This window comes from Littorina saxatilis, linkage group LG1, assembly GCF_037325665.1.
Source record: "Littorina saxatilis isolate snail1 linkage group LG1, US_GU_Lsax_2.0, whole genome shotgun sequence".
Lineage (NCBI taxonomy): Eukaryota > Metazoa > Mollusca > Gastropoda > Littorinimorpha > Littorinidae > Littorina > Littorina saxatilis.
In genome coordinates this window covers 87963552-87988091 of record NC_090245.1, presented here as the reverse complement: position 1 = coordinate 87988091, position 24540 = coordinate 87963552, and the positions used below count along the sequence as shown (strand labels likewise).

The window sequence follows — 24540 nt, the reverse complement described above, 5'->3', positions numbered from 1 at the left end:
ACATTTTCAAACCTGTTTGATTGCACTTCGCTTCCCGAGGTGATCGTAGTGTTTTGGCACACGGTTACATTTAATTCCCTACGGGTCGGCCACGATTCACAACATCCGGACTGTAGTTCAAATGACGACATTGTTTATTTATTTGTTTACAAAGATAATCCTTTAAAAATTGGTTGATAGGAAGGTTCTATGGTGTTAGAAAATTACATGAAGTCTTCATCCAAAAGTCCCCATAGTTTTAGAGATACAGACACTTTTGTGAGGCTCTGGGTCCTCCACGACCCAAGAAGCATGTACGTTGAAGGCAGGGTTCGTACAGAGTCCTTGAACCCTGGAAAACTCCTTGAAAATTGGAAAACCTTTTCCAGGCCTTGAAAAGTGCTTGAAAATAGAGTTTTGTTAAATAGTCATTGAAAAGTACTTGATTTTTCCAAATTGTTGTCTATACATTTCGTCTGCAGCTTGTCTTATTTTAAAAAAAATGCAACCCCCTTTTTTTTTGTCAAATACAGTACACATTTTGGGAGAATAAAAGATCGAGTGAAAACGAAAGCAGATGAACTATTACTAGTCACCCGTAGTTGCTTCCCTTCCCGGAAGTTGGCAAGGGAAACAACTACGGAATGACTAATAGAAATTCACCAGAAACTTGATGACTTGAAAAACTGAAGGTAAGCTTGGTGCTTTGCATTAATTTGGGGAAAATCATGTCCTTGAAAAGCATTTATTTGGTCCTGGAAATGTCCTTGAAAACTCCTTGAATTGTATCAGCTCTGCCCTGCAGGAACCCTGTGAAGGTTAAAGCATTATTTCACTACAGTATATCTTAATAGCAGAAACACATTGTTATGAGAGAAGAATGTCTTGTTGCAGATACCTAGCCCCTAGAGAACTCTGCGCAAGCATGGACCTTTGAGACCATGACAAGCCCTTCAGACAGTGACAATGATCGATGATTAAGGACATGGGCAGCAGACAAAGACAAGAGAGCCCCAGCAGCTGTGATGAGAAAAGAGAAGAAAGAAGACATGCTGGTACAAATCACAACCAAGTACTAAGGCTACTAGTCAGCAAATAGAACCCACTGAAGCTGACATTCTTTAAATTCTAGTCTACTCTTAGGGATGACGTTTATGCTGCAGCAATGAGTGGTAGTGCCAGAGAGTCCACAGCAGAGGCTGTGGGACAGAGACTGAAAGAAGATACTGCCGGTGACCATGGTGATATGAGCAGTGTTCTGGTTTCTGAAAATGAAGAAAACTTGGAAGAGCAAACGTCTTTCGAGAACAAGAAAGGGGTGGTTTTTGAAAGTGAGATAAGTTGTAAAAGCAAGGAAGGGAGTGATGGAAACTGTGCTGAAGCAGAGCGGAATGCGAGTGATGATGATCAAGATGATGATGCTACAGATGAGGAGTACTATGAAAACTCTGAAAAAGGTTTGTCAAGTGCTGTTTACACTTTCGCTTTGACCATGATGGCCATTCTCCCATGGCCGTTCTCATATTCTCTCGGTGTTACTGTTAAATGAGAGTGATGTGAATTGTGATGTACGCCTGTGTTACTATTTGTGTACTGGGTACTGTACGCACAGTATGTCTGTGTCTGTGAGTGTCTTGGTTTTTTTTTTTTTTAACGTGTGTCTGTGGACTGGTTTTTGTGGATGTGAGAACAATATCACTTTATTTTTCTCCTGGGTCTGAGACAGATTCCTCTGAAGTTCGTGACACATTTTTATTTGAGACAATTTCTCAAAATGGTTTACACATATGTGTTGCAGACCCTGAGAGAGAGAACAACATGGCCCAGAAGACCTCATCGAACACATCTACGCCAGAGATTCCATTTCAACCCAAACCGGATGAAGACATCATCTGTCCTGTCTGCTTTGATGAATTTGACGTCTTCCTTGACCTTCGACAGCACCTTTCCACAGCTGGCTGTCAACCAGAGACTGATGCATTCAGGTTTGAGTGTGACCATTGTGGTGGATGCTGTGAGGACGTTCAGGAGTTCAAAGACCATCACCTGCAACATCTGGGTAGTAAGACTTTCTCCTGCGCAGCCTGTGGGACAGAGTTCACAACCAAACAAGACTTGGACGGACACATGTTGGTTGACGCATCCATTTTAAACCGACTTCGGTCGGGTAAAGAGATGATGAACCTGCCAGACCTGCTGTGCAGAACTGTTGTGGAGGTTTTGTCCGAGAGCGCTTATCTTTCCAACAGCAGAAAACAGGCTGACAGCGCAATACCTTGGAGTGAAAACGATGATGATGATGATGATGAAGGTGATGAAGAAGAGGAGGAGACAGAGGAAGAAGAGAAAGAAGCAGCAGTAGGAGAAAAGGCGACAAGAAAAGATAGCGAAGAAGAGCCAGATATTGAGATAGACGAAGTAGATGAGGAATTCCAGGGTGAAGAAGGCTTAGAGGACAAGGAGGAATCGGAGGATTCAGACCTCCTCTCTGACACTGAACAGGACCTGGAAGAAGAGGAAGATGTGGAAGATGAGATCAGCAGAATCCCTCAACCTTTCCTCTCCTCATCTCTCACTGATGACCCTCTCGGCTGTGAGAATGAGGACTCTGTGACCTCGCAGTCCCTCAACTCAGTGGAGGATTTGTTTGACAACTCCACAAACACCTCTGTTTCTTCCAACTCCAGGCGTAAATCTAAACACCCAAAACAAGTGCAGAAGAATGCCCAAGGGATGGACGCAGACAAAGTTGAAGTGATGATTATCAAAGCTGAGCCTCTTGATGATGATACTGGGCTGACAGGTTGGTACGCTAGGGTGTAGTTGATACTATGAATGATAGTTGTTGTGAATACAGAATACAGAATCTTTAATTGCCCAAGGTTGAGAATTTGTGATGACATTGCGGTTAAAAAACATTTCAATCCAGCCATATACACCAACACACGCATCATTTATACAAACTGATCAACAACATGGGTACCGTAAGGAGTATGCTAAACCTTGACAGTTGGGTTTTTATACATACATGTATATGAGTGCCTAGGAGAAATGGCAGGCCCTGCTGCGCAAAAAAACTACAGGCCCTGCTTTTTGAGTCACTTGAGAAAAAGTGACTCTATGTAATCGGTCAGTGTTAGTCTGTCCGGCCGGCCGTCCGGCCGGCCGTCCGTAGACACCACCTTAACGTTGGACTTTTCTCGGAAACTATCAAAGCGATCGGGCTCATGTTTTGTTTAGTCGTGACCTCCAATGACCTCTACACTTTAACGATGGTTTCGTTGACCTTTGACCTTTTTCAAGGTCACAGGTCAGCGTCAAAGGAAAAATTAGACATTTTATATCTTTGACAAAGTTCATCGGATGTGATTGAAACTTTGTAGGATTATTCTTTACATCAAAGTATTTACATCTGTAGCCTTTTACGAACGTTATCAGAAAAACAAGGGAGATAACTAGCCTTTTCTGTTCGGCAACACACAACTTAACGTTGGGCTTTTCTCGGAAACTATAAAAGTGACCGGGCTCAAATTTTATGTGAACGTGACTCCCAGTGACCTCTACACTTTGACGTCTGCTTTGGTGACCTTTGACCTTTTTCAAGGTCACAGGTATGTCTTGAAGGAAAAAAATTGAAATATCATATCTCTGAAACTATTCATCGGATTTGATTCAAACTTTATAGGATTATTCTTTACATCAAATTATTTACATCTGTATTGTGTTGTGAATAGCAATTTCTTCCTGTCCATCTGATGCCTCATATAATATTCAGAACTGCGAAAGTGACTCGATCGAGCGTTTGCTCTTCTTGTTTCTGTTAAGTTTCAAAGAAGTTTCAGTGTGTTGGTATTTAGTAAAGGAAGAGTTTGTCTTTGATTTTATTTCTTGTTTCATTTGCTTACAAATGTTAATTAACAATTATATGCAGTACAGTATTACTTACTGACTTCATAACTAAGCAAGCTTAGACAGACCTGTCCTATTAGGCTATGTAAAGACTGAGCTTGCTTAGTCTTTACACAGGACAGGTCTGTTTACCTCAAGCACTGGCTCCCTCCTGTGTCTAATGTGTAGCGACAGGCTTTCAGATAACATGTTAATATTTATTCCTGACTTTACTTCACATACTTGATTGATTCAAGTGATCTTACATTGTATACAGGTCTGTTTTCTACAATCGCTGACTCCCTCGTCTGTCCAATGTGTGGCGACAAACTGTCGGACAAACAGAAGCTTGTACTCCACATCGCTGAGCACGAAAAACTCTTCCCCTACTTCTGCTCCCTCTGTGACGCCAATTTCATGGAGGGGAGATTACTGAGGGCACATGTCGCTGCGTACCATTCGGCCAACCAGTCGCTGCAGTGTCAGATGTGCGGAATGTATTTCAAACTACGCGGCTCGCTGGGAACACACATGAAGTACTGTCGTCAAGCACCAGCCTGCGTTGTGTGTGGGGAACACTTCGCAGGAGGTCCTGACCTGGAGAAACATTACTACAGGTCAGTTGCGTCATTGTCTATGATAAATACAGCAAACATTTGTTGAACAGTAAAGAAAACATGCATAGGCTTACTAAATTTTTATTCAGTTCAGACCTTCCTCAGGGTCATGGTATTGACACTCCTGTCGCTAGGGATTGGCCCCTCCAATGTTTGTTAGAGGTTTTGCAAGAAAAGGTCACTTTTACACAACATTTACAAACCCGACAGAGTTATTTGTGGAATGCGTCTATTCTCACTTTAGTTTTGCATCACTGTGCCCTAGCTTATAACCACGTCATGTCCCAAATAGACACTAGTTCTGGGGACAGAAATATTAAGTTAGCATTAGCAGCATCACTGTGATTTTAAGACTTTCTTTCAAACAGATTTTGCGTCATGTTCTATAAGTGCTTCATCAATCTCTCACTGATATCACTTCCTTTTCTTATGTTTCAGCCACAGTGTTGAAGAGCGGGCAGCTTCACAGTTCATGTCGTGCAGCGAGTGCGGCGAAGTGTTCGTCAGCACGGTACAGCTGAGGGAGCACCAGAAAAAACACGGCACTTCACGACCATTCTCTTGCGAGCTGTGCAATGCTTCCTTCACACATCAAAAGATTCTGGACAAGCATCATGAAGCTCACGTTCACCAGGAGGACTGCAAGTGTGAGATCTGTGGCGTGCAGCTTCTTACGCGCAGTGGGTACATAGCACACCTCAAGGGTCACAAGAACAACGAGAGCTTGCCCGCTGGACTGGACGCAAAGCTTCATGAGCTGCTAGCACGGAAAGTGGGGAGTAAGAAGAAGAAGGGGAAGAAAAGGAAGAAGAAGAGGGAAGTGGAAGTGGATGAAGAGAACCAGGACCTGACACTGGACACAGAGAAGTACTTGAAGCTTGTTGATGACCAGCTGAGCTCGTTGGAATCAACCTCACTGGAGAAGTCTCGGAACTGTGGGAAAAGCAGACTGCACTCCTGCCCTTTCTGCGATCTGACCTTCACCAGTGCCGATGGCTTCCAAGCCCATGTTTTTGAACTCCACAAAGATCAGGCACGCTTCGTTGAGTGCGAGGTTTGTCACCGCAAAATCTACGGCAAGGAGTACCTGGTCCAGCATCGCCGCACACACGCCAGCGTTACAGAGAGGTTCTCCTGTGACCAGTGCTCCAAGGTGTTCCGCCGCAAGTGGTCGCTGGAGACTCACCGCAAGATCCACACCTTCAAGAAGTTTGTACGCTGCGACATCTGCGGGGAGGAGTTTCGTTTCATCAGCGAGGTAGACAAACATAAGCACAGGGTGCACAAGTATGACCGCATCCAGTCCTTCTATGAATGCAACCTGTGCGGCATGAAGTTCGCCACTCTCTCCCATCTGTCCATTCACAGCAGTCATAGCCACAAGCCATCCGAGGGTAAACCGTTCAAGTGTTCAAAATGCCCCACTGTCTTTACCACCTGTGTGGAAATGAAAAAACATATTTATTCCAGTCACGACACCAGCCTGTGTGTGGGACTGACCATAAAGCAGGAGCCTACGGACATGTACGAGGGAAACGAAGATGACAAAAGCAATCCGCTTTATGGCAAGGTGAAAAAGTATGTGAAAAAGGTGGTCCAGAACTTACCGTATGAGACAGGTCAGGGTGAGGAAGCCTTCACCAAGATAAAGACGGAGCCTTTAGACGAGGATGAGATGACGGAGGAAATGGTCAAAGAGGGAGTGGCGAGCTACAACGAGCATACACGTCGGAGAATGTCGCAGTCCAATATGCCCAGGCGTTATGTGTGTGAGACTTGCCAGAAATGCTTTGCAGCCAAGTCTGACCTCCGCACACACATCCGCACACATACTGGGGAGACACCATACAAGTGTGACTACTGTGACAGGGCCTTCAAACAACGAGGTCATCGCAAACTTCACATACAGGTAAGATTTTACGAAGAAAAAAGGCGATTTTGACCTTTCACATCGATTTAGAATATTAGATTTGTCAGTGTCAGGCTTAGTTAGGATTTAGTTTGTAAAATTCAACATACAGGAATTTATTTTAGCAAGCTAAGTTTAAAGATTGAGTTTCGTTTCTGCAAGTTGTACTGGTATACACTTACATTCTAAAGGCACGTTGTAAACTCAGAAGTGAGTCTATGTGTTCAAGTAATTGTCTGGGGTCACTGAAGCGTAACAAAGGCGACCGCTCGCCGAGAATGGTCTAGGCAACGGGGTTTTGTGCCGAGCATTCTGTAACGTACCTGGGAGGTGGCTCGCCAGAAACTATTGCACTGTACTGAGCTTTCTGTTTGACTCTCTCTCTCTTTCTCTCTATCGCAGTCTCTCTCTCTGTCTCGCTCTCTCTGTCCCACTGTGCCTGTCTCTCTGTCTACGTCTCTGTCTCTCTCTCTCTGTCTCTCTCTCTCTCTTTCTTTCTCTCTTTCTTTCTCATTATTTCTTTCTTTCTCTCCCCCCCCACCCCCCATATCACTCTTCCTAATCCTATGTCTTTCTCTTTCTTTTTACCTCTCTCTCTATATGATATCTGTCTGTCTCTCTTTGTGTCCGTCTGAAAGTCTCTCTCTCTTTTTTCCTCTCTTTCTATCTCTTTCTCTCTCTTTTCCCTCCCTCCTCTCTCTCTCCCACACACACACACACACACACACACATTCTTTATGTCCGTCTGTCTCTCTCTCTCTCTCTCTCTCTCTCTCTCTCTCTCTCTCTCTCTCTCTGTTTCTCTTTCTCTCTCCCCCTCTCTCTCTTTGACTGAAACTTTGTCTCTCTCTGTCACTCTCTCTCTCTCTCTCCCCCCCCCCCCCACCCCACCTTCATATTTCCGTATACACATGTGAGTGTGTGTGTGTGTGTTTTAGTTGTTTGACCTGTGGTTTTGTATTTGCTGCAAGGTTGCGTTATCTGCTTTTTTCACGAGATCGAAAAGGCTGACGTTCACAAAAAACTTGCGGGTTATTGTGATAAGACATAAAGAGGGAAAGAGCTCTCTCTCTCTCTCTCTCTCTCTCTCTCTCTCTCTCTCTCTCTCTCTCTCTCTCCCTCCCTCCCTCCCTCCCTCCCTCCCTCCCTCCCTCCCTCTCTCTCTCTCTCTCTCTCTCTCTCTCTCTCTCTCTCTCTCTCTCTCTCTCTCTCTCTCTCTCTCTCTCTCTCTCTCTCTCTATCTATCTTCATTGCTTTACACCCAGTTGTGAACACAACCGTATGATCTACAATGCTTCTACATAATGCGCTTCATGTACATAAACGTATATGTTCTACCATTAATGTTTTTATGACTGTAACTTTTTTTTTTCCCCCTAGTCATAGTTATAGTAAAATAGTTTAGTCCCTCTTTAGGGCGAGGGCCAGATGCAAAAAAAGCATATCTATGCTTATTCTTGTCACCCTCGAAAAATAAAGATTTGTCATTGTCATTGTGTGTCTCTCTCTCTCTCTCTCTCTCTCTCTCTCTCTCTCTCTCTCTCTCTCTCTCTCTCTCTCTCTCTCTCTCTCTCTCTCTCTCTCTCTAAATTCATTCCACCTCGCCCCCGACTAGATTTGTACAAGTCTAGTCTTGCATTTTCAGGGTCATCAGTGTGGAATTCACTTCCAACAGCATTAAAATATATTCCATCAGTCAAAGCCTTTAAAAAGCAAATACACAGACATTTGTTTCAAATCTGATTCCAAGTGGAGCGTTCCACCGTTATCGTAACCTAGTGGTGATTCAAAATGGGTTTACTCCGATGTATTAAACCGTCCTAATGTTATCATACATACCGGTTATCTTATAGCAGTCTCTTTTCAGGGTTGCTGTTTCTGTTGTTACTGTTGTGTTGGTATCCTTTGTTGTAGTTCTTTTCTTCCTTTTGCTATGTTGTTGGTATCTTTTGTAAAATACAAATGACTTACTGTTTGTTATTTTGCTTGCTTGCCGTTGTTGTTTCATTTGGACCATATGTTTCTAGTGCTCGTGACTTTTTTATTTTAATTTATTTTTTGTTTGTTTTGTATTTTACTTTTGAGTATACTTGACTTGCTGTTTGTTGCTTGCTTATCATCATCCGGTTTTTTTAAATTTAAAATTTTTTTTATTACAGTCAGTATTGTTATTATCGTTAGGCCTAAAAAAAAAATAGGTGTGGTCACGGTAACCCGACCTACCCTAATTTTAGGGGCCGATCCTATAACTTTTTATTACATTTGTCAACAAAAAAACAAAACAAAAACAAAAAAAACCGAGTGCAAAAAACGCAATGAAAGCGAAAGCGCCCGAGTCGCACACTTATTTCCCTGTCGAGTAGGTTTAATTTGTACACATTAGAAAAAAAAGTTTCAAAAAAAAAAAAGTGATTGCCTACCTACCTACCCTATTTTTTTTGGCTATGTTACCGTAACCACACCTTTTTTTTTTGTTGGCCTTATGACATCATCATCATTACCAATATTTCTATTTTCATATTTCTATTGCTGTTATTGTATTTAATAGTATCAAATACTATAACTTTTTCTTTGCCTTTAAGTTTAAATGCCATTTATTATCATATGTACGATTATTTTTGCCGTCAACCTCTTTTGCTCTTATAATGTTTTCATGTCTGTTTTGTATTCATGTTAGTTAGCAAGGACAGATTGTAAGACTAGGCAACGCCTAAATTAAAATCTCCATCCTTCTGTAATAAAGTTGAATCAATCAATCAATCAATCTCTCTCTCTCTCTCTCTCTCTCTCTCTCTCTCTGTCTCAGTCTCTCTCTCTCTTTCTCCATCTCTCTCACACACACACATTCTGTATGTCTCTCTCTGTCCGTCTGTCTCCGCTCTCTCTCTCTCTGTCTCTTTCTCTTTACCTCTCTCACTGTCTCTCTCTGTCTCTCTCTCTCTCCTTTTCTCTCTCTCTCTCTCTCTCTCTCTCTCTCTCTCTCTCTCTCTCTCTCTCTCTCTCTCCCCCCTTCCCCACCTTCATATCTCTGTGCAATGAAGTGTGTGGGTGTATTTTGCTTGTTTGTGTGTGCGTATGTGAGTGGCTGTGTGTGTATGTGTGTGTGTGTTTACGCGCGCGTGTGTGCGGAAGGGCGAGAGGGGGCAAGAAAGAGGGGGGGAGGGAGAGGAGGACGAGAGAGATAGAGAGAGCGAGAAAGAGAGAGAGAAAGGGAGGGTGAGACAGACGGACAGAGAGAGAAAGATAGAGACAGAGACACAGAGAGAGAGAGAGAGAGAGAAAGAGAGAGAGCACACACAGGCTATTTACTCCTAAACCTTCACCTTTAATCAACCTTTACTTGACTGACATGAAGACCATTACACATTTTTACGGAATCAACAAGAAATCCAACTGTGAATCTGACCACCAAAAAAACCCTAAGTGGCGTAAGGCGAAATTACTACATTTAGTCAAGCTGTGGAACTCACAGAATGAAACTGAACGCACTGTATTTTTTCACAATGACCGTAGTCCGCCGCTAGTGCAAAAGGCACTGAAAGTGACGAGCCTGTTCAGCGCGGTAGCGGTTGCGCTGTGCTGCATAGCACGCTTTACTGTACCTCTCTTCGTTTTAACTTTCTGAGCGTGTTTTTAATTCAAACATATCATATCTATATGTTTTTGGAATCAGGAACCGACAAGGAATAAGTTGAAATTGTTTTTAAAACGATTTCGGAAATTTAATTTTAAATATAATTTTTATATTTTTAATTTTCAGAGCTTGTTTTTAATCCAAATATAACATATGTATATGTTTTTGGAATCAGAACATGATGAAGAATAAAATAAAAGTAACTTTGGATCGTTTTATAAAAAAATAATTAATTACAATTTTCCGATTTTTAATGACCAAAGTCATTAATTAAATTTTAAGCCTCCATGCTGAAATGCAATACCGAAGTCCGGCCTTTGTCGAAGATTGCTTGGCCAAAATTTCAATCGATTTGATTGAAAAATGAAGGTGTGACAGTGCCGCCTCAACTTTTACAAAAAGCCGGATATGACGTCATAAAAGACATATTTATCGAAAAAATGGGAAAAAAACTCTGGGGATTTCATACCCAGGAACTCTCATGTAAAATTTCATAAAGATCGGTCCAGTAGTTTAGTCTGAGTCGCTCTACACACACACACGCACAGACACACACACACACACACACACACACACACACACACACACACACACACACACACACACACCACGACCCTCGTCTCGATTCCCCCTCTATGTTAAAACATTTAGTCAAAACTTGAATAAATGTAAAAAGGAAAGCCCCTGCTTCTCCACGTGGGGTACGAAACACACGCACTCACACAGATATCCTGAGGGCAAATGCTGTTCCAAGTACAAAGCGACTGTTTGCATGATCGCCCCCAACATGCATGCATGGACTCGGCCGTCAGCGAAGAGACGGGTCCATTTAGTTGAAAGTAGGTAGAGAGGGTAGAACAGTTCGCCGCGAACATAGCGTTGCCCACAACATGAAAACTTTTTGTCTCTGCGCGAACAGATCGGTAGCTCTAAGCAACGCACCCCTGTTCTGATTTGTAAAACTTGTACAAAGGAAAGCCATGATCGTTGAGGGCGAGGTACAGTGGTGTGCAAACTGCAATGCAGGGCTCCGCAGAGATGAGAACAGTGAACACCCCTTGACAAAGGACACCTTCTCTAGTCACTGTGTCTATTATTAATGTATTATCTTGACCAAAAAATACCTGTCATGATAGCTAGACAGCCTGTAATGTAAGGAGTCCTTTCATAGCGGTTCTAAACCACTGTATGAGATAGAGCAGTCATGCAGTCACAGTTTTGAAATAGCTGCATAAACTTGATTGGTAGTTTGATTATTTTGGGAGTGAATTTTTCTGCAGACAAACTCAAAAAAATGTAGGCTGATGTACCCAAGTCATATAAAATTCAAACTTTGGCATGGCATTAGTGTGTCTTATGATGGGTTAAATTTGCTCTGTGTGTGTGTGTGTGTGTGTGTGTGTGTGTGTGTGTGTGTGTGTGTGTGTGTGTGTGTGTGTGTGTGTGTGCATATGTGGGAGTTGGCTTTACTTGTTTCACTGACGTGTCTTTGAGAGAGCCTATGTGTGTGTGTTATTGTAAGCTAGATGTTGATTAACTTTACTGATTGTACTGAATTAAATATATGTGTGTGACTGTGAGCGGGTGTTTTTCTTATCGTGTTCTCTCTCACCTACGTACATTCAACCATGAATGTAGTCTACTATGTAGTCCATAATCTTATATTCAGCCGGTTGTCTGTGTGCAGGTGACCCACACCAAGGACATGCCCTACACGTGTGACCTGTGCGGGCAGTCGTACCCTACCCGCTACCGCTACCAGATTCACGTCAAGCGGCACTCGGGCATCAAGGAACACCAGTGTCAGTACTGCGACAAGGCTTACTACACCGCCGGCAAGCTCAACGAACACAAGAGGAAGCACCACAAAGACCAGTTCACTCAGGAACACACGGACAAGGAAACGGCATGATAAACACTGATTCTGAAGACACTAACTCCCAAGAAGAGCGAGGGAAAAGTTTCTGGCGAATGAGGCTAGTCAGATTAAAACCGGTTGTTGGTAGGGTCAAAGAAGTGGTGGCATACAGAGTTGTTTGGTACTGTTGTTAAGTGTATGTAATCTTGTTTAGATTTTGTACTGATGTAAAAAGGGTTATCCACATGGGCCTTTCTTCTTTGTTTAATCTCTCTTGACCACAGCAACACCTCTTAGACCCCCCGCGGGTTAGGGGGAAGAATTTACCCGATGCTCCCCAGCATGTCGTAAGAGGCGACTAACGGATTCTGTTTCTCTTTTTACCCTTGTTAAGTGTTTCTTGTATAGAATTATAGTCAATTTTTGTAAAGATTTTAGTCAAGCAGTATGTAAGAAATGTTAAGTCCTTTGTAGTTTTGTACTGGAAACTTGCATTCTCCCAGTAAGGTAATACATTGTACTACGTTGCAAGCCCCTGGAGCACATTTTTGATTAGTGCTTTTGTGAACAAGAAACAATTGACAAGTGGCTCTATCCCATCTCCCCCCTTTCCCCGTCGCGATATAACCTTTGTAGTTGAAAACACCAAATAAAGAAAGAACACCTCTTAGGTATGTTGAAAACTATGTGCTAAAAATGGTTAAATTAAGAAACTCCCTGAATAGAACTGGAAGTGGCATTGTAAAATGTGCTGCAAAATCTTTTTTGTTTCAAAGGGATATCTCTGGGTTTTTTTCAAACTAACTAATCTTCAGAGTGTGTAAAAATGAGGTCGTAAATGTGAGAGTTTGCAACACATTTGTATACACTTGTTTGGGTGTGCGATTTACCAGTTTGCCCATTCTTTACGATACATACAGTACAAACAATCTGCTGTCGCTGTAAGCTTCTCTTCATCTGCATCAAAATAATTCTGATTGCTGTGATAATCATGGGCATGATTTAAAGATGCATAAAAAGTACACAGTGTGCTCTTGTGATAATGAGCATAATGCTTTAAAAATCAATTGACTTGGTTAACAATAATTATGGTCTTGATTTTTCTTGTCGTTTGTCAACATTTCTAGAAATTGAAACTCTAACAATTACCTATGATGTGTATGCTATGCAGCGTGCACTTAATATGATATCATTTTCTTTCAAAAATATAATCATCGAAGCAAAGAATCGCCACCAATGGCTTGCTGATCACTGAAAGTGTTTGCGAAGCACATGTGTTTTCCTGAACTTACGTGACCACAAGCCAAACACGCGTGACCTCGATCAAAACATGTGAGCGATCCCTACGTGCCAGCGATTATTTCTGCAACATATTAGTGTGAACTCTGATGAACGCTGAATTTAGAAAGAAAAATGTATCATATTGTGTGTGCGCTGCATGACATACACATCAAAGTTAGTTGTTTGTCCCGATCGCAGGTTAAAGTCGATTGGAAGTGTGGAACATGCTCAGGATGTTGTGAAAAGCTTGTCTGAGGTAAATGGGCTCTTACTTTTCCGGACCGCTGAAAACCCTAAAAGAGTATTTTCAATAATGGACTATTTGGCAGATGTGTAACGGAATAATCCATGATCATTTGCTTGGGAAGGAAGGAATACGATACCCCCCGCGGGTTAGGGGAAGAATTTACCGGATGCTCCCCAGCATGTCGTAAGAGGCGACTAACGGATTTTGTTTCTCCTTTTACCCTTGTTAAGTGTTTCTTGTATAGAAGAATATAGTCAATTTTTGTAAAGATTTTAGTCAAGCAGTATGTAAGAAATGTTAAAGTCCTTTGTACTGGAAACTTGCATTCTCCCAGTAAGGTAATATATTGTTGTGAACAAGAAACAATTGACAAGTGGCTCTATCCCATCTTCCCCCTTTCCCCGTCGCGATATAACCCTTCGTGGTTGAAAACGACGTTAAACACCAAATAAAGAAAGCAAGGGCAGTAATTGATGAAATGATGAAGCAGCCTGTGCTGAGTTTGAATGCTTCTGATAGTCAGTTCCTTCTTTCTGTGAAATGAGCATTTTAAAGCCAGTGATTTGGACCCATTTGTCTGTTCTTTAATTTGTTTTTCATCCTCAATTTTGCTATTTCTCCTTATTCTGTGTTCAATGTTTTTATAGTTATCTAAAGGCAGGTTTTGCTTTTCCAAGCCAAATCATCTGTATTTTTCACAAAGAAATGAATCATAGTTTATGTTGTCATTTTGAAAATATGTTGCCATACATATTGATTACTTATATTAAAGTTGAAGTTGAATATTTGCAAATATTTTTGACTGTGCAGTGATAAATGGAGTATTGTTCTTGTCATACATTTCAAACGATGTCCAGTTGTGTCCATGCATGTGTGTGCTATGAGAATATTTTATGTAAAATGTATACATGTAGTCATGTAACAGTTGTTGATGTTGCTGTGTGTGTTGTGAAATGTACATGTGCATTGCAAAAAAAGGGAGACTGTTGGAGGGAATCTGGTAGCACAAAACAAAATGAAGCAGATGCTTGCAGTCAATTTTATGTACAAGCTATGTAAATGGTACATCTTGATTTATTTACTCAAACTTTGAGAATCAAAACTGAAAAAGTTTTGCTCAAACATGTGCGAATCAAAAAGGTACCTTTACCGCTGCTATCGATAAAGTTCTTTTGAGAAAAAAATTAGACTTTAGCTGCTTGTGCAACATATTGGAGGTGGGACGTATAGTAACTACCGTGAAGTACCTTGTGAGCGCCCAGTATTCAGTAAACGCCCAGCCCTACTTTTGGTCTAATATTGTGCATAGGGTGTAGTGCCTGGTAAAGGGCTGAACTCATTTTTGTTCAGTACCCCCCGCGGGTTAGGGGGAAGAATTTACCCGATGCTCCCCAGCATGTCGTAAGAGGCGACTAACGGATTCTGTTTCTCCTTTTACCCTTGTTAAGTGTTTCTTGTATAGAATATAGTCAATTTTTGTAAAGATTTTAGTCAAGCAGTATGTAAGAAATGTTAAGTCCTTTGTACTGGAAACTTGCATTCTCCCAGTAAGGTAATATATTGTACTACGTTGCAAGCCCCTGGAGCAAATTTTTGATCAGTGCTTTTGTGAACAAGAAACAATTGACAAGTGGCTCTATCCCATCTCCCCCCTTTCCCCGTCGCGATATAACCTTCGTGGTTTAAAACGACGTTAAACACCAAATAAAGAAACATTTTTGTTCAGTATTTAACAAATACTTAAAATGTGAATGACTATTTTTACATTTAGTCAAGTAATGACTAAATGTTTTAACATAGAGGGGTGAATCGAGACGAGGGTGTGGTGTGTGTGTGCAGTGTGTGTGTGTGTGTGTGTGTGTGTGTAGAGCGATTCAGAGAAAACTACTGGACCGATCTTTATGAAATTTTACATGAGAGTTCCTGGGTATGATATCCCCAGACGTTTTTTTCTTTTTTTGGATAAATCTCTTTGATGACGTCATATCCGGCTTTTTGTAAAAGTTGAGGCGGCACTGTCACACCCTCATTTTTCAATAAAATTGATTGAAATTTTGGCCAAGCAATCTTCGACGAAGGCCGGACTTTGGTATTGCATTTCAGCTTGGAGGCTTAAAAATTAATTTATGACTTTGGTCATTAAATATCTGAAAATTGTAATTAAGATTTTTTTTTTTTATATTCTTCATCATTTTCTGATTCCAAAAACATATAAATCTATATATATATACGACTAGTGTCTGTGTGTCTGTCTGTGTATCTGTGTGTCTGTGTGTCTGTGCGCGATGCACGGCCAAAGTTCTCGATGGATCTGCTTCAAATTTGGTGGGCATATTCAAGTAGACCCGGGACACGACACAACCTGGTCGATATTTCAACACGTGCTCTCAGCGCGCAGCGCGGAACCGATTTTGGTTCCACCTCAGCTATTTTGGTTCCACCTCAGCTTACCCGGGCCCCCATACCGACACACCATAGCCGCTACACCACATCACAACGCCAAAGTTCTCGGTGGATCTTTTTCAAATTTGGACACCGTATTCAGCTACACCCCGGACACAATATCATCGATGAGATATTTCAACACGTGCTCTCAGCGCGCAGCGCTGAACTCATTTTCGTTTTTGTGTTCATTTCACCATTATAAGTAACTCTTCCTTATCTTCTCCAGTGTTTGGCGTTTATCTCCCTTCCTTCGTGTGGCTTTCCCGTTCAGTTGTAAGTTACTATTATTTTTAGAATGTCACTGCGCTGTCCACTGCGCTGTCCACAACGCTTCCCTTGCACCCGTAAGTTGTTCTTACTGTCAAAGTGAAAAGGTCGAATCAATTTATAGCCACGCGAAAAATACACTCTCACCTATCTCTATATATTTATAGATACAGATATGCATATATATATACGGCTTCTCTGTGTGTGTGTGTGTTTGTGTGTGTGTGTGGGCAAAAACCTATGTATTATAGAGTTCTGTTTGTGATGGGGTCTAGCGGCTTTTGTCTGTCTGTATGTTCTGGCATGTGAGAAGCCACAGCAGATGATATAGGGCTAAGAAATAAGCTCAAAAATTCTCAATCCCGTTTGACAGGACTTCGCCTTTCAAAGGTGATTGTGGTGAACCGCCACGCTGTCTGTCTCTGTCGCGCCGTTCACCCCAAATTCCCGTTTCTGAGGTACTATTTTTAGAATGTCACTGCGCTGTCCAGAACGCTTCCCTTGCACCCGTAAGTTGTTCTTACTGTCAAAGTGAAAAGGTCGAATCAATTTATAGCCACGCAAAAAATACACTCTCACCTATCTCTATATATTTATAGATATAGATATACATATATATATATACGGCTTCTCTGTGTGTGTGTTTGTGTGTGTGTGTGTGGGAAAAAACCTGTTGATTGTAGAGTTCTGTTTGTGATGGGGTCTAGCGGCTTTCGTCTGTCTGTATGTTCTGGCATTTGAGAAGCCACAACAGATAATATAGGGCTAAGAAATAAGCTCTAAAATGCTCAATCCCGTTTGACAGGACTTCGCTTGCAGAGGTGATTGTGATGAACCGCCACGCTGTCTGTCTCTGTCTCGCGATTCACCCCGGCGAAGCCGGGTATTCCTCTAGTATGTTATATACGGATTAAAAACAAGCTCTGAAAATTAAAAACATAAAAATTATTATTAAAATAAAAGGTCCGACATCGATTTAAACACAATTTCATCTTATTCCTTGTCTGTTTCTCATTCCAAAAACATATAGATATGATATGTTTGGATTAAAAACACGCTCAGAAAGTTAAAACGAAGATAGGTACAGAAAAGCGTGCTATCCCGCTCAGCGCGACCATTACCGCACTATTCTGGCTTGTCGATTTCACTGCCTTTGCCACGAGCGGGGACTGACGAAATTAAGAGTATGCGGTCTTGATAAAAAAATGCAGTGCGTTCAGTTTTATTCTATGAGTTCGACAGCTTGACTAAATGTAGTAATTTCGCCTTACGACTTGTGTTGTGTAACACTTCTTGGTGGAAATCTTGAAATTTGTATTTGTGTTTTTTTGAATGTAGGGAATAAAAATTCCTTCATAAAATAAAAAAAAGTTTCTTATGTCCATACATTATTTGTGTATGTGTGTGTGTGTGGGCGTGTGTGTGTATGTGTCATAGTGTGTGTGTTTGTATGTTTAAGTGTGTGTGCTTTCTGCGTGTTGTTAGAGAAATGGAGAAAATGCTGTGAGCTGAGTGACCCAGAGGACGACAGAAAATCAAGAGATGATGATGGCACCTGAAATAGTGTTGTACCAGAGGTCGACATTTTTGTGGTTAAGGGTAGGGGAGGTCACATGTTGCTTGTGCTTCGGAAGGAAAGTTGGCAGGTTGCGTGTTCAGGCCTGGGTCAGGCCGCAATTTTCTCCCGACTTTCCTAACCTAGGTGGTGGGTTCAAGTGCTAGTCTTTCGGATGAGACGAAAAACCGAGGTCCCTTCGTGTACACTACATTGGGGTGTGCATGTTAAAGATCCCACGATTGACAAAAGGGTCTTTCCTGGCAAAATTGTATAGGCATAGATAAAAATGTCCATCAAATACCCGTGGGACTTGGAATAAAGTAAAAAAAATTCCATCTCACACGGCATTAAGTCTTAGGAAACATGAATACACGGCATGCAGGGAAAAAAAACAAAATATGGGTAGCGCCGTATGTATGGCAGCTCGCTTTCCCCGGGGAGAAAGCAGCCCGAATTTCCATGAGGGTAACCTCACTGGACTGTAAATCTTATCCAATCCAATCCAATCCAATCCAATCCAATCATGACTCAAGTTGTGAAGAACTACAGTGGAACCCCCAGTAAAAGAGCAGGTCTGTCAAGAAGCCACCAAACATCTTAACAGATCAGAAAAAATTGACAACTTTTGCTATTAAAGGAGGAACACACACACGCAGGCTTGCACACACCAGGCATGAAAATTCTCCGTATTTTCCGTATTTTTGAAAAAAATAAACCGTTTTTTGTTTTCTTTTCCGTATTTTTCCTTTTTTTTTTTTTTTTTTTTTTTTTTTTCCCTAGTCATAGTTATAGTAAAATAGTTTTGGGGCCATGTTTGAATCCAATTTTAAGGCTCAGATAGCCCCAGATTGCACCAAATTGCACCCTTGAAAAAAAAAAATTCCGGGGGAGCATGCCCCCGGACCCCCCTAGAAGTCTTGGCGCTTCGCGCCTGCAAAACTTGGCGCTACGCGCCTTCGAATTTTGTTTTCAGTATTTTTTTTTCTTCAGTTTTCATGCCTGACACACACTTGGAAGCACGCACACATATGCTATCACACACACACACACTGACCTGAACAAAATAGACTGATAAATATCAAAAACATTAATTCAAACCTCAAACGCCATCATGCTTAAGGAAAATTGGCAGAGATGTTTTTAATAACATTTTTTATTGGGATGGGGGGGTGTTGACGAGGATGGGTGGGAGATGCACAGAATATCAATGGATATACAATACACTTCTGCAGTCAAGCAGTACGATGTTTTCAGATAATGCAGAAAGCAAACTTTATTACTCTGGTTTATGTGACAAATGTAGGAAGGTGATACACCTATGATTCAAGAGTTAAAGGCCCACTCCGCACCGTGAAAGCAGGTCGTCTCAGATCTGGCCAGGCTTTACCATGGGATAAGACGATCCCATACCAAACCAACACCACGACTCCTTGCTGTTCCCCCCGCGGGTTAGGGGGAAGAATTTACCCGATGCTCCCCAGCATGTCGTAAGAGGCGACTAACGGATTCTGTTTCTCCTTTTACCCTTGTTAAGTGTTTCTTGTATAGAATATAGTCAATGTTTGTACAGATTTTAGTCAAGCAGTATGTAAGAAATGTTAAGTCCTTTGTACTGGAAACTTGCATTCTCCCAGTAAGGTCATATAATTACTGTACTACGTTGCAAGCCCCATGGAGCAATATTTTGATTAGTGCTTTTGTGAACAAGAAACAATTGACAAGTGGCTCTATCCCATCTCCCCCCTTTCCCCGTCGCGATATAACCTTGAACGGTTGAAAACGACGTTAAACACCAAATGAAGAAAGAAAGACTCCTTGCTGTGGCTCCTCAGTTTTGGTATGTGACCAAGTGGAGGGATGGTCTTACCCCATGTTAAAGCCTGGCTAGATCTGAGACGGTGAGGCGAACTGTCTTCACTAGGCGGAGTGGGCCTTTGACATGAAATGGAGATGGGTACGTGGTACCTGCGAAGAAAGGACATCGATCGTGGGACCAGCCCAAAATGTCCGTTTATTGCAAGTGGCCTTTGATGACGGGTATATTTTGGTAAAGATAATTAACTTTTGGTCAGCTGAAATTTTCTTTTTTTGACTCACATGCGAAGCAAAAGTGAGTCTATGTACTCACCCGAGTCGTCCGTCCGTCCGTCCCCCCCCCCCCCCCCCCCCCCCCCCCCCCCCGTCCGTCCGGACGTCCGTCCGTCCGGAAAACTTTAACGTTGGATATTTCTTGGACACTATTCTGTCTATCAGTACCAAATTTGGCAAGATGGTGTATGATGCCAAGGCCCCAAAAAACATACATAGCATTTTGACCTTGCTTCAAGGTCAAGGTCGCAGGGGCCATAAATGTAGTCTAAAAAACAGCTATTTTTCACATTTTTCCCATTTTCTCTGAAGTTTTTGAGATTGAATACCTCACCTATATATGATATATAGGGCAAAGTAAGCCCCATCTTTTGATACCAGTTTGATTTACCTTGCTTCAAGGTCAAGGTCACAGGAGCTCTTCAAAGTTGGATTGTATACATATTTTGAAGTGAGGTAGAGGTCGAGTCCGGCGTCCCGCAAGGCACAGCGCTGGGTCCGTTGTTGTTCCTGTGCCATATCAACGACCTCCCAGACTCAGTCCAGTCATCTGTCAGACTTTTTGCGGATGACTGTCTCCTCTACCGCCAGATCCGCACCTTCCAGGACCACCTTACGCTACTGGCAGACCTAAAGAGCTTGGAAGAGTGGGCCAACCAGTGGGGGATGAGGTTCAACGCTAAGAAGTGCTACGTCCTCTCCACCAGATCCACATCCCACTACTTCTACAGCCTCGGAGACACCATCCTCCAACAGGTCAAACAGAACCCGTACCTCGGCATACAGATCTCAGCCGACCTGAAGTGGGGCCCCCACATCGCTAGTCTCTGCAAGAGGGCAGGATCTACCCTAGGCTTCTTACGCCGGAACCTCCGGAACTGCCCACGTGAGTGCCGTCGCCTTGCCTACATCACTCTTGTCAGGTCCACCCTTGAGTACGGGGCGGTGGTCTGGGACCCCTACTACAAACAAGACGTTGAGAGACTCCAACGCATCCAACGCCTAGCCGCTAGGTTCATCACGAAAGACTACGTGTCCAAGGACCCAGGCTGCGTCACCAAGATGCTAGAGTACCTCCAACTTCCTACACTCCAGGAACGCCGTCAGCAACTTCGCCTGACGATGCTGTTCAAAATCATCAATGGACTTGTACCTGCCCTACCCCCTGACTCCTTCCTCACCCCGGTGAGCGTATCTCGGCGCCGAGTCAAGCCTAAAGCCTACGAGGGGTATGAGAGCCAAAACATCCTCCAGAGACAGGCAACCAACAACAGCCGCTGTTTCAAAGCTCCTACCTCAAAGACAGATCAATACAGGAACTCGTTCTTTATAAAGACAGTGATCGAGTGGAACAATTTGAGCGAAGCCACCGTCACCTTGACCACGCCCAGCGCCTTCTCATCGGCGTTAGGGGGGCAGAAACCAGTGTGAGAGCCTCAGTAGTTTTTATCCAGTTTTTAACATTGTAACATAGCATTTTTTAACTGTGCTTGAAAAGCCTACATTCTAGGGCAAACGGACTAAAACCGCAAGTACAGCAGCAAGAAGACCAGCTGGAGTTGTACACTATATCCACCTTGTGTACAGTGAACTTTTAAGACTCTTTTAGATGCGCACACCCCCCCCCCCCCCAAAAAAAAACAAAAAAAAACAACAACGTCATGTTGATAGTCGTCGGCTTCTGTGGCGCACCCGCCAACCACCAACCCGGGCGGGTTATCCAGATCCAGATCCAGATCCAGACCTTGACCCTGAACTATGGAAGATAACTGTTTCAAACTTAAAAATGATGTGGGGCACATGTTATGCTTTCATCATGAGACACATTTGGTCACATATGATCAAGGTCAAGGTCACTTTGACCCTTATGAAATGTGACCAAAATAAGGTAGTGAACCACTAAAAGTGACCATATCTCATGGTAGAAAGAGCCAATAAGCACCATTGTACTTCCTATGTCTTGAATTAACAGCTTTGTGTTGCATGACCTTGGATGACCTTGACCTTGGGTCAAGGTCACAAGTATTTTGGTAGGAAAAATTTGTAAAGCAGTTCTTAGTGCATGATGTCATTGCTAGGTTTTGTTATTTGACCTTGACCATGAAGGTCAAGGTCATGTCAAGGTCAAGCATGTGAGTCGTATGGGCTTTGCCCTTTTTGTTTAAGGAGGTGCTATCGAGGGACCTGACAGGTACTGCTGTAAATGGGTGTTGTACTGGTTGCGATCAAGGTCGCGTTGACGTGCCTCAGCATTGGTGAAAAAGTGTGTGTGTGTGTGTGTGTGTGTGCAGGGCCGGACCCAGGGGGGGGGGGGGGTTCCAGGGGTTCCGGAACCCCACCCCTGGAAAAAGCATGTACCTTGCTTTGAGTATTGTTTTTTCTTTTACTAGTTTTAGCACCAAAACAATGCTGCTATTAACCCTCAAAACAAGGCCCAGAATACACCAGATTGCACAGATTTTAACCGTTTTTCAAAAATTTTTCGGGGGAGCATGCCCCCGGACCCCCCTAGTTCGCGCGCCTGCTTTGCAGGCGCGCGCTTGTGGCTTCGCCACTTCGCTGATTTGCCCCCCCAAAAAAGGAGGAACACCCCCCCCCCCCCCGTTACAACTCATTTGGTCCGGCCCTGGTGTGTGTGTGTGTGTGTGTGTGTGTGTGCGCCACGGTGTGTGTGTGTGTGTGTGTGTGCGCCACGGTGTGTGCGTGTGTGTGTGTGTGTGTGTACGTACGTGTGTGTGTGTGTGTGTGTGTGTGTGTACGTAGCCTACGTGTGTGAGTGTGTGCGTTTGCCGCGTGTGTTTGTGAGTGTGTTTGTGAAGTATTGACTCAGCGAAAAAAGGGGGAGGTAGTTCATCACACACAACAGCTGTCACTCACTTTTTCACCTCACTCTTACTGTTTACGCAAGTAATCGCAAATAACGTTTGCTATATGATTGTATCGCTCTAATTGTTCATAGCAGTTACATTGAGGTTCAACATATTGTGCATCACAAGCAGCACAAACGCAGATTCTAACCATTAAGTTCACATAAGCAACCCCTTGACTGCCGAAACAATCATAGTTGAAACACATTTAATAACAAAACTATAGAATACAAGCTACAGAAATTGTATCAAAACTTAGAAAATGGTATCCAGGAGAGGCAATCATCTTGGAAAATAGACAAATTCCGAAAATAATTGTCGGGTTTGCATGAGTTGACAAAGAGTGAATACCCTTGTTACGCCGCCAGTTTTTATCATAGTAAAGTATGTACCTTGTGCGTATTGTGACAGTAAAAGGGTCCATGCTTCACTCAAGACACAGTCATTTTTGTATGAATAGGTCGGCCTTCCATTTCAGAAAAGGCCGTGCTTTTACATGGAATAAGGCCATCCCTCTAAACTGAGCACGTACCAACATCCACAGCACGACTGTTTTCTGGGCAACATTGCGCTGTTTTAATGGCCACTTTTGTGAAGGAAAGGGCTATGCTTTTAAATATTGACGTTTAAAAAAATGAAAGTAATACCAAAAATAAAAGCTGATATATTATTAATTAATGTAATCTAAAAGGCTTGCTGAACGTTTAAGCATGGGTTTACTACCCGCATACTTCGAAAAGATGTTTCGGACGACGCCCATTTTGCGTAGATCGGTTGCCTTGAAGACGCATGCTGATACTTTCTCACTTGAAAACAATACACAGAGTGTGGGACACCTTCGCCCACCCACAAACACCCCAATATCCGGATGCATACGTTAAAGATTAAATCGGAATTATGACGGAAAGAATCCCAGTGTGGTAGGGAAAGAGGGGTGCATGAACACTCCGCGCACTTTCCCAATTTTGAAGCTTCCGCGCATGTGAAACTCCCGCGCGTGGTGTATATGTAAGATGCGCGCGTGTTTTAGCAAAATGTGATGTGAAACTAGCGCGCGTGTCTTTGCTCGGTCAAATGTGAGACATTGAGACATTAACAACTGACACTTGTATATCCATGAAAACTGACACTTGTATATCTATATATTGAACACGTCTTTATTACACAGACAAGTCGATAAAAACGAATGAAGACTTAAACCATGCGTATAAGAATATTTTGTTCACTTATTATATAACAGAAATTACAGAAATTTCGGGTGTCTGGTATCACAGTCACAGAGACTGCAGCAAAGGTACAAGAGGGGGGAAGTCACAGCATGGCCGGCAAATTTTTCCAGGCCATGGACTTGACGTATTCCTTCCTGTCGTAGGGACTGTGAGTACGCGCGCAAGTTGTATGAGCCGAACCAGTAATTCGTGCGCGGAAGTTACAACCCGATATTGCGCGGAGCATACATGTATTTTACAAGCGCGGAATTTACATATGCGCGGAAATTACCGGCTGCGGGAAAGAGGACGTGCAAACAGATGAGATGGTTTGATCACAGTAAATGCATTCATCAATGTGACACAATATGAACGTTATCCGGTCAAGGTCGTATGAATTAAAGAGGCACTCCCGGACCCAAAAAAGTCTCAAATCTCCCAAGTTGCGACGGTTTGGCATTTTGTAATAATATCAACACATAAACACTTAAAAAGCAGTGTTCGAACATTCAACTATTGGCAATTCTTAAACGGCGCGTTATAGTAATCTTTGCATACTGTTCTTTGTACACTGTCTTTCTGCTGCGCCTGCGGTGTTGGACACGTAAACATAACATTGGGACCATGGAAGTCGCATTCGTGAAGTAAATAACAATCGCCAGTGTAATTCCATGGCTCTGATGGGATTCGAACT

General features: G+C 42.7%; 2 protein-coding genes across 2 annotated transcripts in view; both read left to right on the top strand.

The window, feature by feature from the left end:
- LOC138983117 (activated RNA polymerase II transcriptional coactivator p15-like) overlaps window positions 1-803 on the top strand; it is a 72529-nt gene extending 71726 nt beyond the window's left edge. Inside the window, exon 5 of the transcript XR_011461043.1 lies at window positions 672-803. The gene's annotated coding sequence lies outside the window, so the exon portion shown is untranslated. The remainder of the gene's footprint in view (window positions 1-671) is intronic.
- LOC138983044 (zinc finger protein 271-like) overlaps window positions 1-17503 on the top strand; it is a 39386-nt gene extending 21883 nt beyond the window's left edge. Inside the window, exons 2-6 of the mRNA XM_070356449.1 lie at window positions 874-1436; window positions 1778-2782; window positions 4145-4484; window positions 4923-6393; window positions 11715-17503. Coding sequence (XP_070212550.1) covers window positions 1145-1436; window positions 1778-2782; window positions 4145-4484; window positions 4923-6393; window positions 11715-11939 — 3333 coding nt within the window. The 5' untranslated portion in view covers window positions 874-1144 and the 3' untranslated portion in view covers window positions 11940-17503. The remainder of the gene's footprint in view (window positions 1-873; window positions 1437-1777; window positions 2783-4144; window positions 4485-4922; window positions 6394-11714) is intronic.
- Window positions 17504-24540: the final 7037 nt, after the last annotated feature.